Genomic DNA, 20,247 nt, shown 5'->3' on the forward strand with positions numbered 1-20,247 from the left:
TCAGCTGGTTAACTAGCTCCCTCATTGAACAACAAATGTTGCTAACACTTGCTAGCTAGCAAGCTAATTAGCCACTTAATATAACTTTTCCCGAAATGTATGGTAGCTAGCCAAATCAGCAATGTTTTGAATACACCTCCAATCTGCTGTTGACATCAGGATATGATTTGAGAGCACTAGTTGGCTCCAAAAGATCATGCTTAAACACAGGTCTCGGAGTGAGAATGGTACACGTCGAGCTCTCAAACGAGTGATGCTCAAATCTAGCCTGAGCTTTTTGTAGTATCCTCCAAGCAGTCAGTGTTATCTTAACTCCTTTGTTTTGCCCACATGGTGAAGATGCTTCCTCTGAATTGTGGAAGGGTGCCAGTTGAAAGGAGAAGAGTGCCCCAAGCACCACGCATCTCTTTCTGGGAAGATTAGGCATCTCTTGGCAGTTTGTCAATGGAATTCCTCGGAGCTAGCACTGTGGTACTTTAAAAGCAGCAGCTTTGTGTGGCAGTGTTCTGGACTCCATAGAGATGGCCTTGTTTAGCCCGTGAAAGAGTGAGTGTCCAAAACTTTAAAATGTTGCCTTCCAGCTGACGGAGTTGATGAAAAACATCAGATGCCCTTTAAACCCAGGAGATTGCAGTTTGCCGAGCACGTTCAAGCTAAGTGAAGGCATCATCTGCTCAGACATTGCCGATGTTCATTATTTTATCATTCACAGACTCTGTTTCCCACCGTAAACGCTTGCTCTTTTTCTCACATTCCTCTCCTGACCACTTATTCTTGAAAACCTCTGACAGCGATAAGGATCCTGATCATTATGTAACTGTCTGATTTGCTAATGATGACATGCTAATTTACTATGCTCAGTGTGTGAGGTGTGAGTGTTGGAGAAGGGAAGTTTACCTGCCTTCAAGCCTGCCTCTCATCTCCTTTCCCTGCCCTAGCCTGACCAGATGGTGCTGCCATTGTGCCACCGCTACCCTCGCTGAAGGGCTGCCAACGTGCCACCCCACACTTTAATATCAGGGATTTTTCTTCTAATGAAATTAGGGATGCACCATATATCGACAGTCGTGAAGAGGGCACGTACCTGGTTCCTACCTGGAACCAAAAAGGGTTCTCTTATGGGGACAGCCGAGGAACCATTGTAGGTTCTAGAAATCACTTTTTTTCCCTAAGAGTGTAGTTTTGAAGCCGAAAATCTGAATTATCTCGATCCCACTGGAAGGTTGGATTCACTGTGGATTTAGAAAGGTGAAAGGCCCTACAACCAAGAAAAAGAAGAAAACAAATCTTACATCTGAAAACCAAAGGTTCATTATGTTAAATTGACTGCAGTGTTCAGTGCCTTCAGAAAGTATTCACACCTCCTTGACTTTTTCCACATGTTGTTGTGTTACAGCTTGAATATAAAAAGGATTCAATTGAGGTTGTGTCAATGGCCTACACACAATACCCCATAATGCCAAAGTTGAATTATGTTTTAGGATTTTTTTAATTCTCATCAAGATACAACGTTTTGAAACACTGGGCCCTAGGACTAGGCTAGCCTACCTGAGCATGCATTATGTTGAGACAAGCAAACTGTTGCCTTGAGCCATGGAAGCTAATTGCGATAGTTTACTTGAAATGAATCCCAAAGACATGGGATTAGAAAATAAACCATCAGAAAAAGTATTATTGGCACATCCTGTATAATTTTCTGTTACATTTAGGCCTAGTTAACGTCAAGTTGAAGTGAACCTTTTTCAGTCAACTTTTCCTTGGTGATGATGTCCTATGATCACTATGGAAGTGGATGTGGCCTATTGTCTGTGTATGGTTTCTCTTTGAATGGAGTCACGAGATTAACATTGTGAGGAATTTGTTTTGCATATCCATTTCCACTTTTGAGGAAATGCATGTGATTTACTGTGGGTGTGTGTTATGTGACATTGCCAGGATGCAGCAGACCCTTCTCGTGTTCTGTTCCTGGTTCTTTGGCCCTTTTTATTTGTCACTTCCTGTGTTTTATGTCCAGGGTTATTTTGACTTGCAGATTCTGGCCAGCTATCAAGTTTGTTTCCCCTGTGCATTCTCACCCACCAGCCTTATCTACGAGGCCTAGACGTATTCTGGACTGTTGAAATTGCATATGTGAAATCAAGTACTGCCATGTTAAATTAGCTTCTGTTCCACTTATAAACTAAGCCTATTCTGAATACTGATTTCTTTTTTTCAGAGGTAATTAATACAACTAGTTGATCCATTTGAATTTGGCAGTATCTGGACCTTACTAAGCACTATGAATGTGGTGGCTCACTTAGAAACGGAATATGCATTTGGTGGGGCTTTTAACTCAAACAGGTTCAGTGAGTCACTGGTGATTCTTTTCTGGTTCTTATCTTCAATGAGTTGGAAGTTTCATGTGACTGGTACATTGGAGATGCCGCCTAGAAAGTGTAAACCATGAGAACAATTAACGAGAACAATGCATCTAATCACCCTCTCCCTCCCTCAGGGTTCCACCTGATCCCACGGCTGTCCAGCATCGTGCCCGAGTCCTGTCTGCTCATTGTGGTGGGCCTCCTGGTCGGTGGCCTCATCAAGCTGGCGGGCGAGGAGGTACCACCCGTGCTGGACTCCAACCTCTTCTTCCTGTGCCTCCTCCCCCCGATCATCCTGGATGCGGGCTACTTCCTGCCCATCCGGCCCTTCATGGAGAACATCGGCACCATCCTGATGTTTGCCGTGGTCGGCACCCTGTGGAACGCGTTCTTTGTAGGGGGTCTCCTCTACGCCGTGTGCCAGATCGAGGGAACATACCTGAGCCAGGTGGAGCTGCTGCCCTGCCTGCTGTTCGGGAGCATCATCTCGGCCGTGGACCCGGTGGCCGTGCTGGCTGTGTTTGAGGAGATCCACATCAACGAGCTGCTGCACATTCTGGTATTCGGAGAGTCGCTGCTCAATGATGCCGTCACTGTGGTGAGTGGATGGTGGATAGGGTGGTATTTAGTGTTATGCAGGGCAATACAGTACAATGCAATTCTAGTCAATCAATGAATGAATTACAGTACAATCATGTCAGGGTCACCCCCCCCCCCACCCAAAGATAATGCCATGCAGTACAATACTATACAGCACTATGCTATGCAGTACAATATAATTAAACCAAACTATATTTTCAAAAGTAGGCTACATTCGTCCTCCATATGAAGAGGACTCAGGTGTTAGTTGGCCTGTGATTGTGTTCTTATTTCTGTGGACAGGATATTGGTTTGGACTGGCACAAGAAATCAGAATAGCCTAGTACCAAATTAGCCCAATTTGAATTAGGCCTAGTCTTTTAGGAAAATCCCACCATACTTCTGTCACTGGATATTGACTTCATACCTTCTAGCTAACATTTAGCTCCTCGCCAGGGTCTGGTTGGTTAGGTTTTGGTGATTTGTGACCTTTGTACGAAAGCTGACCCAGTTTAGTAGGCCCCCAGTGCCCTAATCTATTTTCAATTATCTTCTCTCACGGCTTCCTTCTCTTTCCTCTGTTGAAACAGTTGTGAGATGGACCATCTCTCTCTCTTATGGGTTGGTCATTGAAAATATAAAGTCGATTTTTGAGTTTTTTTATTTTGCTGGTTGCGTCCTTGCGTGAAGGAGGCATCACATAAGCCTATTAAAAATACACTGCTGTAAGTTGCTTTGTATAAAGTCGTGTGCTGTGTGGCATATATTACGAGGCACAACGGTTCCTGTTGCTATATCGATGCTCTGCTGATTATACCCACACACGGGCTCTCTTGTTGATGGGACCAGTTCACTTAAAATAGTTTGGCCAAATTATCAGTGCCGAAAAAATCAGGGCCCCGGGAAAAATTTCCCTGTTAGTTGTCGCATCCCACAGCCTGACAGACGCTATGATACCATTTATTACGTGCGTCTGTCCACGAGAGATTATGCAAAGTTCATCTTTTCGTTAGCGACTATACCAGAACGTTAGACCACAAAATGTCACTGGTTTATATGCCACTCAGCAGACACTTTTATCCACAGTACAGGGAGTGTATGCATTGTATTGTGGCCCCAGCGGGTATCAAACCCATGACCCTGGGGTGCTAGCACCATGCTTTTACCAACGGAATCCAAACAGGTTTATTTTCGATTGTCAAACCCCCCCCCCCCCCCCTCTAGGTCTTATACCACCTGTTTGAGGAGTACTCTGGTGCAGGTGAGGTAACGCCGATGGACGTGGTCCTCGGGGTCATCTGCTTCCTGATTGTGTCGCTGGGCGGCATCGCCGTGGGTGCCATCTACGGTATCCTGGCGGCCTTCACCTCCCGGTTCACCTCGCACACCCGCGTCATCGAGCCCCTCTTCATGTTCGTTTACAGCTACATGGCTTACCTCTCGGCGGAGATGTTCCACCTGTCTGGAATTATGGCGTAAGTAAGGGGTGAGGGGTGCGCACAGACAAGCAGGACCAGACAGACAGACAGACAGACGCACTCTCTCACACTCTCTCTCACTCACACACACACACACAATCTTCCTAGTGGCCAAGGTTTTTTGAGTTTCTCTCTGTCATAAATCATAGATATTGTTGATAATAAAAAAAGCTTTCCATGAGAGTAATAGTTAGGCTGAGGCTAAGTGGAGGTTTAGTGTTTACAATGCATTGACAGAGTGGCTGTGATACATGACCTTTTGAACCTGTCCGGCTGGTCCAGCAACACCATTGACTCTGTGTCTTATTCGTGCGTTATCTTCTACATTTCCTTGGAAAAAGATCTCTCTCATAAGTGTACACTGAATTAGATTCTTAGCTTATTTTCATGACTAAATGGTCAAATACATGCAATGTAACCGGGTCTGTCCCAGCCAAGGACAGTTCTACGAGTTCTATCAAAATGGCAGTAACTCACCTACATGTCGTGACAGGCCAACGGATGTGCAGCCCAGAGCAGGGATACACAACGCTCAATATACAGCCCCCTGTCACACCTCTGGCCCATCGCCCTTCCTCTCCTCTCTTCCGCTTTCGTCTCCTGCTTTTTATAAAAGGTGGTGAATTATGGAATATGGATCATAAACATCGGTGCTGCTGATGAGTTGAGTTTCCCGTCGGCGGGTTTTACAGGAGCAATGGTAGGACAGTCTGTTCCCAGGCCTGTTGGCACTCCGTCCGTGCCAACCATCGTAAAGAGGAGTTGGATTAGTACATAGTGCTTTTTGTCCACTGCTTGTATATGAGATCTCTCCCCGGAGTGAAATTGGGCGGAAATGATGGACAAACAGACGTGTGTTATGTAAGGGAATGACGTAGATGGCTGCCCTTAAAGTCACTGAGGAGGGTTGACTCACGCTAGACACTCGGGATCCATACGTCCAATCACAGTGAGTCAGTGGTTAACTCATGGAGCAAGATGAGGAAATGGAGCCCTTGTTTCATAAGCTCTTACAGTATAGTTTCCAAAACAAACTATATCATTGTTGCAATGGGTCTACTGTATGTCAAATACTTTTTCTCTTATATACAGTATAGTTTTTGTTGACCTGTTTAGTTGATGTGACTACTTTCTATGCCATGTCAATGAAGTACTAGGCTATAACTTTGTCATTAGCGTTAACCTGCATATAATGTAGCCTATAGTTACACTGTAGGTAGTTGGATTCATGTAGTAACACGGGCCTCATTTATCAAAAGTGTGTGTGCGCACAAAAAAAATACACTTAACCTTTTTTGCGCAGAGTTTTCCCTTTGTGGGAAAGTGTGCGTTTCAAATAGTAGACTACCGTTTATCAGTTGCTCATTCAATAGCCAAGCGTGCTCGAAAGTAAATAGACCGGTAGCCTATTTGACAGTGTGTAGGCTACAGTGCTGTGGAACTTCATAGCCTATATAATCTGAGCCTATACCAAGGCAGGAGATCGAAACACAGTCATGTGTTGATAAACCAAATATTGAACAACAAGTCGTCTTGTGCATAGAAGTGTGGGATATAGCATTTAGGCTACTTTTAATTAGTTTGATTGTCCTTGCAATCTTGCCGAATGCGTGGCCAGTGTTTGGCACTGGCTGTAGGCGGCACTGCAAAAGATTCAAACATTCTGCCCACACCTCTACAGAAATGTGATCACATTTGCCATTGTGCTTTCTTTTAGAAACTATCATGGCCCAGTTCCAACATTTTCAAATCATACCGCAAATGAGGGTGTTTTTGTTACCATAAAAGGTGAATGGAGGGCGCTTTCCGGGCGGGGTTGTAGGGCTCATTCACGCTCTGATTTATCAATAATAACATGCTTATAAATGTTGTCCCTGGAAAAGTTATGTTAAGTATTATGTTTACCAATAGGTGGCAGGATTGTATTAGGGCTGGAAATTGCCGGGGACCTCACGATACGATATTATACTTAAGTGCCGATAAGATTTGTATTGCGATTCTCACGATTCGATATGTATTGCGTTTCGATACGGCAATTGGATGTTCCAAACCTATTGCTCACTAAATGTCTGCTGCACAGAGACAAGACTGGTCATCTCTGTATACCCGTCACATGACCCTCTGGTCGATGCTTATTTATAAAAACCCTCTTAGGCCTCACTCCCCCCTATCTGAGATATCTACTGCAGCCCTCATCCTCCACATACAACACCCGTTCTGTCTTTTCAGTTCGCTACGGCTAGCGACTGAAACGAGTTGCAACAAACACTCAAACTGGACAGTTTTATCTCACTCTTCCTTCGAAGACTCAATCATGGACACTCTTACTGACAGTTGTGGCTGCTTTGTGTGATGTATTGCTGTATCTACCTTCTTGCCCTTTGTGCTGTTGTCTGTGCCCAATAACGTTTGTACCACATTTTGTGCTGCTACCATGTTGTTATGTTGCATTGCTACCATGCTGTTGTCATGTGTTGCTGCCTTGTTAAGTTGTCTTAGGTCTCTCTTTATGTAGTGTGTTGTCTCTCTTGTTGTGATATGCGTTTTGTCCTATATTTATTTTGTATAATTTTTTAAATCCCAGGCCCCTGTCCCTGTACGAGGCCTTTTGGTAGGCAGTCATTGTAAATAAGAATTTGTTCTTAACTGACTTGCCTAGTTAAATAAAGGTTAAATCACTCACTCACTCACTCACACTCTCTCTCTCCAGGCTGATTGCGTGTGGCGCGGTGATGCGTCCCTACGTGGAGGCCAACATATCCCACAAGTCCCACACCACCGTCAAGTACTTCCTGAAGATGTGGAGCAGCGTGAGCGAGACCCTCATCTTCATCTTCCTGGGCGTGGCCACGGTGGCCGGGCCGCACGCCTGGAACTGGACCTTTGTCTCCGTCACCGTCATCCTTTGTCTGGTGTCACGTGTCATTGGTGAGTCGGACACGGACACCTTCTTCACGGTACTGTACCAGTCTCTACAAAAACGATAGTGAGAGAAGTGACGTGACATTGCCTACCTTTCTCATAGTTTGTCATAATTTGATCAAGTTGTTTCAGTAGATGATGCGATACAGATTTTTTTTTACATTTTCAATTTGACAAGGGATAGTTATTCTTGGAGCCAGACTGAAATTCCAGTCACTACATTTCAGTTAGGTAATGAGGCAACTGTTAGAGGAAGTGCCCCTTGTGACTTCCACTTGGTCCTCACATCGAGGAAGCCCCAGATGTCAACAGACTCGTCAGATACACGTCCCTAAAAAAGGATATCATGAATATTTCCTCCAAGCATTATGTCATTTCTGCAGTTATAGATAGATTCAAAGCAGACCTCCATCTGACTTCACTTGCTAGTTTGAAACCTAGTGACTTGACATTGCACTTTTGGGATGACCATTTTCTATTCTCACCAAACATCCTGTAGTTTCTGATTCTTATAATCTGCTAGTTTCACAATGTGTGTTCCAATGTAGTTTGTGGGCTCTACTCCTCTTTCTCAGAAGCTTTTGATCAATTTGGAAAGTGGATCCTTAACCTTTCTTAGGTTCTAATGAGGCTGGTATTGGCTGTGTGTAAGGAGGGAGCAAACATGGAGTCAATCAGATAAAAGGCCTTGAAGGTTGACTCACTTCTGTGCCCTCTCTCTCTCGCTCTCTCTCTCTCTCGCTCTCTCGCTCTCTCGCTCTCTCTCTCAGGCGTGGTGGGCCTTACCTTTATCATCAACAAGTTCCGCATCGTCAAGCTGACCACCAAGGACCAGTTCATTGTGGCCTACGGTGGCCTGCGAGGGGCCATCGCCTTCTCCCTGGGCTACCTGCTAGACAAGGACCTCTTCCCCATGAGGACCATGTTCCTCACCGCCATCATTACCGAAATCTTCTTCACCGTGTTTGTACAGGTGGGTACTGGGCCAGTCCATTAGTCTGGTCCCAGATCTGATTCGTGCTATCTAGGCACCTTGTCACGCCAATCACCGTAGGAGTTGGCAAGACGTTGCTCTCTTGTCCCTATTATATTTTAAGGCCTAAAGTGTTCAATTGTTTTCATGGTTTGTTTGAACCCATTGCTATGCTGGTGTGACAAAATGTCACTGCAGCTACTACTTTAAAGCGCGCGCAAACACACACACACACACACACACACACACACACACACACACACACACACACACTGGAACGGACACACACACACAGTCCGTTTGAAGCTCCATGCGTCAGATATTCCCCAGTCCTGCTGAGCAAACTCATTTTACAGTGAAGATGTTGATGCATGCTGAAGTTCTAGGATGCTCGTCATCTGGCAGAGTATCCCCAAAATGGCAGCTACTAAAATAAAGCCTTCTATTAAATAAATGTCCTTAGTAAATTACTTACTCATTTAAAAAAAATCAGTGCTGGCAGTCTGGGATGTTCTTAGCTGTAGACTAGGGGTTTCACCTGCAGTGGTGCGATTGCTGCAATAGGAAGGTGTGTTGTGAGTGGTGTTAGAATGTGTAAGTGCATGCATGTGTGTGTTTTGGAGTGTGTGCGTGCTAGCTAGCGTCCATATGTTTTTCTATGCATGTGTTTGGATTGGGTGTGTGCGTGCATGATGCTGGCAGGGGTATTATTTAAGGGCCAGAATATGTTGTCATTCACTCAGGGTCTAATAGTTAACCAGATAACGTATCGTTCTCGCTCATAAGGAGATTAAGTCTAAAGCCTGGGGACACACACGGACGGACAGACACACACACACACGGACGGACAGACACACACACACACGGACGGACAGACACACACACACGGACGGACAGACACACACACACTGGAACGGACACACACGCACACACACGCACGCACACACGCACACACACGCGCACACACACACACACACGGACGGACGGACGGACAGACACACACGGACGGACGGACGGACAGACACACACGGACGGACGGACGGACAGACACACACGGACGGACGGACGGACAGACACACACGGACGGACGGACGGACAGACACACACGGACGGACGGACGGACAGACACACACGGACGGACGGACGGACAGACACACACGGACGGACGGACAGACACACACGGACGGACGGACAGACACACGGACGGACGGACGGACAGACACACGGACGGACGGACGGACAGACACACGGACGGACGGACGGACAGACACACACACACGGACGGACAGACACACACACACACGGACGGACAGACACACACACACACGGACGGACAGACACACACACACGGACGGACAGACACACACACACTGGAACGGACACACACGCACACACACGCACACACACGCGCACACACACACACACACACGGACGGACGGACGGACGGACAGACACACACGGACGGACGGACGGACAGACACACACGGACGGACGGACGGACAGACACACACGGACGGACGGACAGACACGGACGGACGGACGGACAGACACACGGACGGACGGACGGACAGACACACACACACGGACGGACAGACACACACACGGACGGACAGACACACACACACGGACGGACAGACACACACACACGGACGGACAGACACACACACACGGACGGACAGACACACACACGGACGGACAGACACACACACACACTGGAGCGGACAGGCACACACACACTGGAGCGGACAGGCACACACACACTGGAGCGGACAGACACACACACACACACACTGGAGCGGACAGACACACACACACACTGGAGCGGACAGATACACACACACTGGAGCGGACAGACACACACACACTGGAGCGGACAGACACACACACTGGAGCGGACAGACACACACACACACTGGAGCGGACAGACACACACACACTGGAACGGACAGACACACACACACTGGAACGGACAGACACACACACACACTGGAACGGACAGACACACACACACACTGGAACGGACAGACACACACACACACTGGAACGGACAGACACACACACACACTGGAACGGACAGACACACAGACACTGGAACGGACAGACACGCACACACGCTGGAACGGACAGACACACACACACGCTGGAACGGACAGACACACACACACACACACACTGGAACGGACAGACACACACACACACACTGGAACGGACAGACACACACACACACACTGGAACGGACAGACACACACACACACACTGGAACGGACAGACACACACACACACTGGAACGGACAGACACACACACACACACTGGATTGGACAGACACACACACTGGAACGGACAGACACACACACGCTGGAACGGACAGACACACACACGCTGGAACGGACAGACACACACACGCTGGAACGGACAGACACACACACGCTGGAACGGACAGACACACACACGCTGGAACGGACAGACACACACACGCTGGAACGGACAGACACACACACGTTGGAACGGACAGACACACACACGCTGGAACGGACAGACACACACACGCTGGAACGGACAGACACACACACGCTGGAACGGACAGACACACACACGCTGGAACGGACAGACACACACACGCTGGAACGGACAGACACACACACGCTGGAACGGACAGACACACACACGCTGGAACGGACAGACACACACACGCTGGAACGGACAGACACACACACACACGCTGGAACGGACAGACACACACACACACGCTGGAACGGACAGACACACACACACACGCTGGAACGGACAGACACACACACACACGCTGGAACGGACAGACACACACACACACGCTGGAACGGACAGACACACACACACACGCTGGAACGGACAGACACACACACACACGCTGGAACGGACAGACACACACACACACGCTGGAACGGACAGACACACACACACACGCTGGAACGGACAGACACACACACACACGCTGGAACGGACAGACACACACACGCTGGAACGGACAGACACACACACGCTGGAACGGACAGACACACACACGCTGGAACGGACAGACACACACACGCTGGAACGGACAGACACACACACGCTGGAACGGACAGACATACACACACACGCTGGAACGGACAGACATACACACACACGCTGGAACGGACAGACATACACACACACGCTGGAACGGACAGACATACACACACACGCTGGAACGGACAGACATACACACACACGCTGGAACGGACAGACATACACACACACGCTGGAACGGACAGACATACACACACACTGGAACGGACAGACACACACACACTGGAACGGACAGACACACACACACTGGAACGGACAGACACACACACACACTGGAACGGACAGACACACACACACACTGGAACGGACAGACACACACACACACTGGAACGGACAGACACACACACACACTGGAACGGACAGATATACACACACACACTGGAACGGACAGATACACACACACACACTGGAACGGACAGATACACACACACACACTGGAACGGACAGATACACACACACACACTGGAACGGACAGATACACACACACACACTGGAACGGACAGATACACACACACACACTGGAACGGACAGATACACACACACACACTGGAACGGACAGATACACACACACACACTGGAACGGACAGATACACACACACACACTGGAACGGACAGACACACACACACACACTGGAACGGACAGACACACACACACACACTGGAACGGACAGACACACACACACACACTGGAACGGACAGACACACACACACACTGGAACGGACAGACACACACACACACACTGGATTGGACAGACACACACACTGGAACGGACAGACACACACACGCTGGAACGGACAGACACACACACGCTGGAACGGACAGACACACACACGCTGGAACGGACAGACACACACACGCTGGAACGGACAGACACAAAACACGCTGGAACGGACAGACACACACACGCTGGAACGGACAGACACACACACGCTGGAACGGACAGACACACACACGCTGGAACGGACAGACACACACACGCTGGAACGGACAGACACACACACGCTGGAACGGACAGACACACACACGCTGGAACGGACAGACACACACACACACGCTGGAACGGACAGACACACACACACACGCTGGAACGGACAGACACACACACACACGCTGGAACGGACAGACACACACACACACGCTGGAACGGACAGACACACACACACACGCTGGAACGGACAGACACACACACACACGCTGGAACGGACAGACACACACACACACGCTGGAACGGACAGACACACACACACACGCTGGAACGGACAGACACACACACACACGCTGGAACGGACAGACACACACACACACGCTGGAACGGACAGACACACACACACACGCTGGAACGGACAGACACACACACACACGCTGGAACGGACAGACACACACACGCTGGAACGGACAGACACACACACGCTGGAACGGACAGACACACACACGCTGGAACGGACAGACACACACACGCTGGAACGGACAGACATACACACACACGCTGGAACGGACAGACATACACACACACGCTGGAACGGACAGACATACACACACACGCTGGAACGGACAGACATACACACACACGCTGGAACGGACAGACACACACACACTGGAACGGACAGACACACACACACTGGAACGGACAGACACACACACACTGGAACGGACAGACACACACACACTGGAACGGACAGACACACACACACTGGAACGGACAGACACACACACACACTGGAACGGACAGACACACACACACACTGGAACGGACAGACACACACACACACACTGGAACGGACAGACACACACACACACTGGAACGGACAGATATACACACACACACTGGAACGGACAGATACACACACACACACTGGAACGGACAGATACACACACACACACTGGAACGGACAGATACACACACACACACTGGAACGGACAGATACACACACACACACTGGAACGGACAGATACACACACACACACTGGAACGGACAGATACACACACACACACTGGAACGGACAGATACACACACACACACTGGAACGGACAGATACACACACACACACTGGAACGGACAGATACACACACACACACTGGAACGGACAGATACACACACACACACTGGAACGGACAGATACACACACACACACTGGAACGGACAGATACACACACACACACTGGAACGGACAGATACACACACACACACTGGAACGGACAGATACACACACACACACTGGAACGGACAGATACACACACACACTGGAACGGACAGATACACACACACACACACTGGAACGGACAGATACACACACACACACTGGAACGGACAGATACACACACACACACTGGAACGGACAGATACACACACACACACTGGAACGGACAGATACACACACACACTGGAACGGACAGATACACACACACACTGGAACGGACAGATACACACACACACTGGAACGGACAGATACACACACACACTGGAACGGACAGATACACACACATTGGAACGGACAGACAGACACACACACTGGAACGGAAACACACACACACACACTGGAACGGACAGACACACACACACACTGGAACGGACAGACACACACACACACACACTGGAACGGACAGACACACACACACACACACACACTGGAACGGACAGACACACACGCACTGGATCGGACACACACACACTGGATCGGACAAACACACACACACACACACACACTGGATCGGACACACACACACACACACACTGGATCAGACACACACACACACACACACTGGATCGGACACACACACACACACACACTGGATCGGACACACACACACACACACACACACTGGATCGGACACACACACACACACACACACACACACACACACACACACACACACACACTGGATCGGACACACACACACACACACTGGATCGGACACACACACACACACACTGGATCGGACACACACACACACACACTGGATCGGACACACACACACACACACACACTGGATCGGACACACACACACACACACACTGGATCGGACACACACACACACACACACACTGGATCGGACACACACACACACACACACACTGGATCGGACACACACACACACACACACTGGATCGGACACACACACACACACACACACTGGATCGGACACACACACACACACACACACTGGATCGGACACACACACACACACACACACACTGGATCGGACACACACACACACACACACACTGGATCGGACACACACACACACACACACACACTGGATCGGACACACACACACACACACACACACACACACTGGATCGGACACACACACACACACACTGGATCGGACACACACACACACACACACACACACACTGGATCGGACACACACACACACACACTGGATCGGACACACACACACACACACACACTGGATCGGACACACACACACACACACACACACACACACACACACACTGGATCGGACACACACACACACACACTGGATCGGACACACACACACACACACACACACACACACACTGGATCGGACACACACACACACACACACACACACACTGGATCGGACACACACACACACACACACACTGGATCGGACACACACACTGGATCGGACACACACACACACACACTGGAACGGACAGACACACACACACACACACACACACACTGGAACGGACAGACACACACACACACTGGAACGGACAGACACACACACTGGAACGGACAGACACACACACACTGGAACGGACAGACACACACACACTGGAACTGACAGACACGCACACACACACACTGGAACTGACAGACACACACACACACACACACACACACTGGAACTGACAGACACACACACACACACACACACACACACTGGAAATGACAGACACACACACACACACACACACACTGGAACTGACAGACACACACACACACACACTGGAACTGACAGACACACACACACTGGAACTGACAGACACACACACACACACACACACACTGGAACGGACAGACACACACACACTGGAACGGACAGACACACACACACTGGAACGGACAGACACACACACACTGGAACGGACAGACACACACACACACACACACACTGGAACGGACAGACACACACACACACACACACTGGAACTGACAGACACACACACACACACACTGGAACTGACACACACACACACACACACTGGAACTGACAGACACACACACACACACACTGGAACTGACAGACACACACACACACACACACACACACACTGGAACTGACAGACACACACACACACACACTGGATCGGACACACACACACACACACACACTGGATCGGACACACACACACACACACACACTGGATCGGACACACACACACACACACACTGGATCGGACACACACACACACACACACACTGGATCGGACACACACACACACACACACACTGGATCGGACACACACACACACACACACACACTGGATCGGACACACACACACACACACACACTGGATCGGACACACACACACACACACACACACTGGATCGGACACACACACACACACACACACACACACACTGGATCGGACACACACACACACACACACTGGATCGGACACACACACACACACACACACACACACTGGATCGGACACACACACACACACACTGGATCGGACACACACACACACACACACACTGGATCGGACACACACACACACACACACACACACACACACACACACTGGATCGGACACACACACACACACACTGGATCGGACACACACACACACACACACACACACACACACTGGATCGGACACACACACACACACACACACACACACTGGATCGGACACACACACACACACACACACTGGATCGGACACACACACTGGATCGGACACACACACACACACACTGGAACGGACAGACACACACACACACACACACACACACTGGAACGGACAGACACACACACACACTGGAACGGACAGACACACACACTGGAACGGACAGACACACACACACTGGAACGGACAGACACACACACACTGGAACTGACAGACACGCACACACACACACTGGAACTGACAGACACACACACACACACACACACACACTGGAACTGACAGACACACACACACACACACACACACACACTGGAAATGACAGACACACACACACACACACACACACTGGAACTGACAGACACACACACACACACACTGGAACTGACAGACACACACACACTGGAACTGACAGACACACACACACACACACACACACTGGAACGGACAGACACACACACACTGGAACGGACAGACACACACACACTGGAACGGACAGACACACACACACTGGAACGGACAGACACACACACACACACACACACTGGAACGGACAGACACACACACACACACACACTGGAACTGACAGACACACACACACACACACTGGAACTGACACACACACACACACACACTGGAACTGACAGACACACACACACACACACTGGAACTGACAGACACACACACACACACACACACACACACTGGAACTGACAGACACACACACACACACACTGGAACTGACAGACACACACACACACACTGGAACTGACATACACACACACACACACACTGGAACTGACAGACACACACACTGGAACTGACAGACACACACACACACACACACTGGAACGGACAGACACACACACACTGGAACGGACAGACACACACACACACACTGGAACAGGATACAAGAAATAGCTTGAACCAGTATGCCAAGTGGTATATTAACCAGCACTGATAATACCGTTTCCCAGCACGTCTCATTTAAATGCAAATGTCGCTTGACTGCTAAATTGTTTGAGAGGACATTGGATGCATTTTAGCATTTTATTTCCACCTGAGCTGCTGCATCGATCCAAGAGGAAAGTTTTTTTTAGCAACTCCTGACAAACTCGGGGCGACCCTGATGTGTGGTGTGTGTGTGTGTGTGTGTGTGCGCGCGGCATGTTTTGGTACAACCTAATCAATATGCATTAGATCGCAAATCGCCTCAGTGTGAATGTGTGCATCTGCCCATAGCCAGTGCTTCTCTGTGCAGTGACTGAGGAAACGAACATGCACACGAATGAAAGGTATTGAAATGGACATCTACAGGCTTCTCTCGGGTCGCTGGTGTCGCGTAGTATTTAAAGATGGACATTTATCACTTGTTCTTTTGGATCTCAAATGGTACCTTTCTTCTCCTCCTCCCCTTCTCAGGGCATGACTATCAAACCCCTGGTGGACCTGTTGGCTGTGAAGAAGAAGCAGGAGGCCAAGCGCTCCATCAATGAGGAGATCCACACCCAGGTAACCTTTTAACCACCATCAACCCCCTCACATCCTGGCCTCTCCTTCTCTATCCCCTCCTCTGTAGCTGGACCACCCATCAGACAAGTCAATTTCCTGCTGGGGATATACGAGCTCTGGGCCCGTATTCGTAAAGCGTCTCATGGTAAGAGTGCTGATATTTTATGATCTAAATGGCAAAACTGATCCTAGATCTGCACTGCTACTCTGAGACACTTTATAAATACAGGCCCAACAGGCCCTGGTCAGGTTATGAAATTCGCAGCACAAGAGCAAGAAACTCAATGAAGCTACACTGCAAGGCTGTCCTTGTTCACCGTAATTATCGAGCCAGCTTGCCGTTTTTAAAATGGGCTATTGCATTAATGGATTTGGTTATTTCAATCTGCGGGATGTCCATTTTGACTTTCAAATGCAGTATCTGTCCAGACTACAGTACTGTCATTACATGTTGAGTGCCAAATATTGCTCTGCCCTTCCCCCGTACTGGCCATTAATGGAATTATCTTCTGCTAATGTATTTTGTCTTGCTGACATTGCCTTGCTGAGGTTTTAATATTGGAAAGCAGCATTCCCCTGCTTCCTCTTAACTCGGACTAATTAAACTTCCTGCATTGTTCTATGGCTCCCAATGGACCATCCTCTCATTCTCCACTGTCTCCACCCACTCATCCACCCTGGTTGCCAGATTGGCAAGTAAAAACCCCTGCTTAGGCCTGGCTTCCTCTGATGCTACTGGTCATTCTCTCTCTGCCCTGGAGTGACCACTGAGCAGCACGGCACACCGTCTCTCGGTAGCTACTGTTGCTAATAATAGCCACAGAATAATGGCACGTACTGTACACACACACACACACACACACACACACACACACACACACACACACACACACACAGAGTGTCTCTCTACGGGGCTCTGTTGGCTCTCTGGTGCACCGAAAGAGCGATGAGTCACCGGCGCTCTAGGCTAGATTGCCCGGTTACCAGCTTATAGCATCTTCCCCGCTGTAAATGGCAGTGATATAAAGTCAACCGAGCTGTTTTAGGACTCCTGGTGCATTCCAGGAGTGGAGGAGTGCATCTTAGAGCCAGGTAGAGCCATGAGTCCCTCATGGTTTTAGTGTCAGCACCATTAGGTTTGTGGTCTCACAAATTGGTCAGTAGGTTGTTCGATGAATGGATATTTGAGGCTGCAGTTGTTTTACTCAATAATCTTTTGACTAATTGGCACCTGGGGCTGACCCTGACCTGTTGTGTGTCACCTTGCCTGAGGCTTTCATTATAAAGTACTATTGCGAGAAATGGGAACGTTTTCTTCGACCAGTTATAGAACTGATGCAGAAACTAATGTCAAGAAAATCCCTTCGCTGCACAAGAACATTGTTATGCGTGTCGATTTCGATGCAAATTTAAAATAAATTCAGTGGCGCGACCAAAACTGCTTGTTCCCATAGCAACTCCGCATGTCAAACTGTCCCTGTGCAGAACTGTCACAGCGGTGGCCATAATCAAAATACAGGAACAGAATTGACCACCGACCGAACGTCATCTGCCAGTGCCTATTTCTCTGCTTCAATCTGTGAGTGTGATGGACATCACCTAGGCCTAATGCTCTCTCTATTGGCCAGATTGTGGCCAATTCATGTTGCAAGTGGGAGAATCTCCATGGAGAAAAGGCTATTTAGGGGAAAATCCCCAAAATGACAAAATGGTGGTCTGTATGATGGGAAAATATACCTCTCTGTACTATTTACATGTAATCGAGACAGGAAAAAGTAGTAACAGTTTAGGCTTGGTTACACTTTTAAAGTTTAAAAAAAAAAAAAGCATTTCAAATATCTGTCCCTCTTGTTGGTTAGCGTAGATACAATATTTAGACGTAAACGTTGTTTTCTCCCCCTAGTTCCTGGACCACCTGCTGACTGGCATTGAGGACATCTGTGGACACTACGGCCATCACCACTGGAAAGACAAGTAGGTAGCAAAGGAAGGACTAAAGGGTCACGGTGACGAGCGCTGTGTATTTTATTTTCACTGTATAAAAACATTTGATTACCTCTTCAAGTTAAGACCCTTAACCTTTCCACTACACAGTCCAGTCATCTCGGCTTGTTGCCGATTTTCCTTCGGTTTGACTTGTGTTTTAACAGGGTTAACAAAGATTCTAAGGCTGACTCCGTAAACGTGGCGGTTATGCTGCGATCCCTCGGGCGCTGGCAGTGACAGCTAAGCACCTTAAGTGGATTATCTTTCAGAACAGATGGCTTTCTCCTTCAATGAAACCTTACCGAATCCAAGAATGTGATGGCAATCGTATAGCATCGCCATTCCTAACCGAGTGAACCTGAATCGTTTTGTGCATTTTCCTTCCCTATGCAGGATTTACCCACAACAGTATGGTGTTTGAACAGCCCTTGGGTATTCTATGTGGCAGTTATTCTCTCAAGAGAACCATGTATAAGATTTGCTCAGACGTCTCTGTAT

At 48.7% G+C, this 20,247-nt stretch overlaps 1 protein-coding gene across 1 annotated transcript in view; it reads left to right on the plus strand.

The window, feature by feature from the left end:
• Window positions 1-20,247, plus strand: part of LOC110488849 (sodium/hydrogen exchanger 1) — a 50,428-nt gene that overhangs the window by 22,690 nt on the left and 7,491 nt on the right. The window contains exons 2-7 of the mRNA XM_036947374.1: window positions 2,495-2,958; window positions 4,164-4,414; window positions 7,128-7,345; window positions 8,110-8,312; window positions 17,674-17,763; window positions 19,667-19,737. Of these exons, the coding sequence (XP_036803269.1) occupies window positions 2,495-2,958; window positions 4,164-4,414; window positions 7,128-7,345; window positions 8,110-8,312; window positions 17,674-17,763; window positions 19,667-19,737 (1,297 nt within the window). The remainder of the gene's footprint in view (window positions 1-2,494; window positions 2,959-4,163; window positions 4,415-7,127; window positions 7,346-8,109; window positions 8,313-17,673; window positions 17,764-19,666; window positions 19,738-20,247) is intronic.

Source organism: Oncorhynchus mykiss, chromosome 2 (genome assembly GCF_013265735.2).
Source record: "Oncorhynchus mykiss isolate Arlee chromosome 2, USDA_OmykA_1.1, whole genome shotgun sequence".
Classification (NCBI taxonomy): Eukaryota; Metazoa; Chordata; class Actinopteri; order Salmoniformes; family Salmonidae; genus Oncorhynchus; species Oncorhynchus mykiss.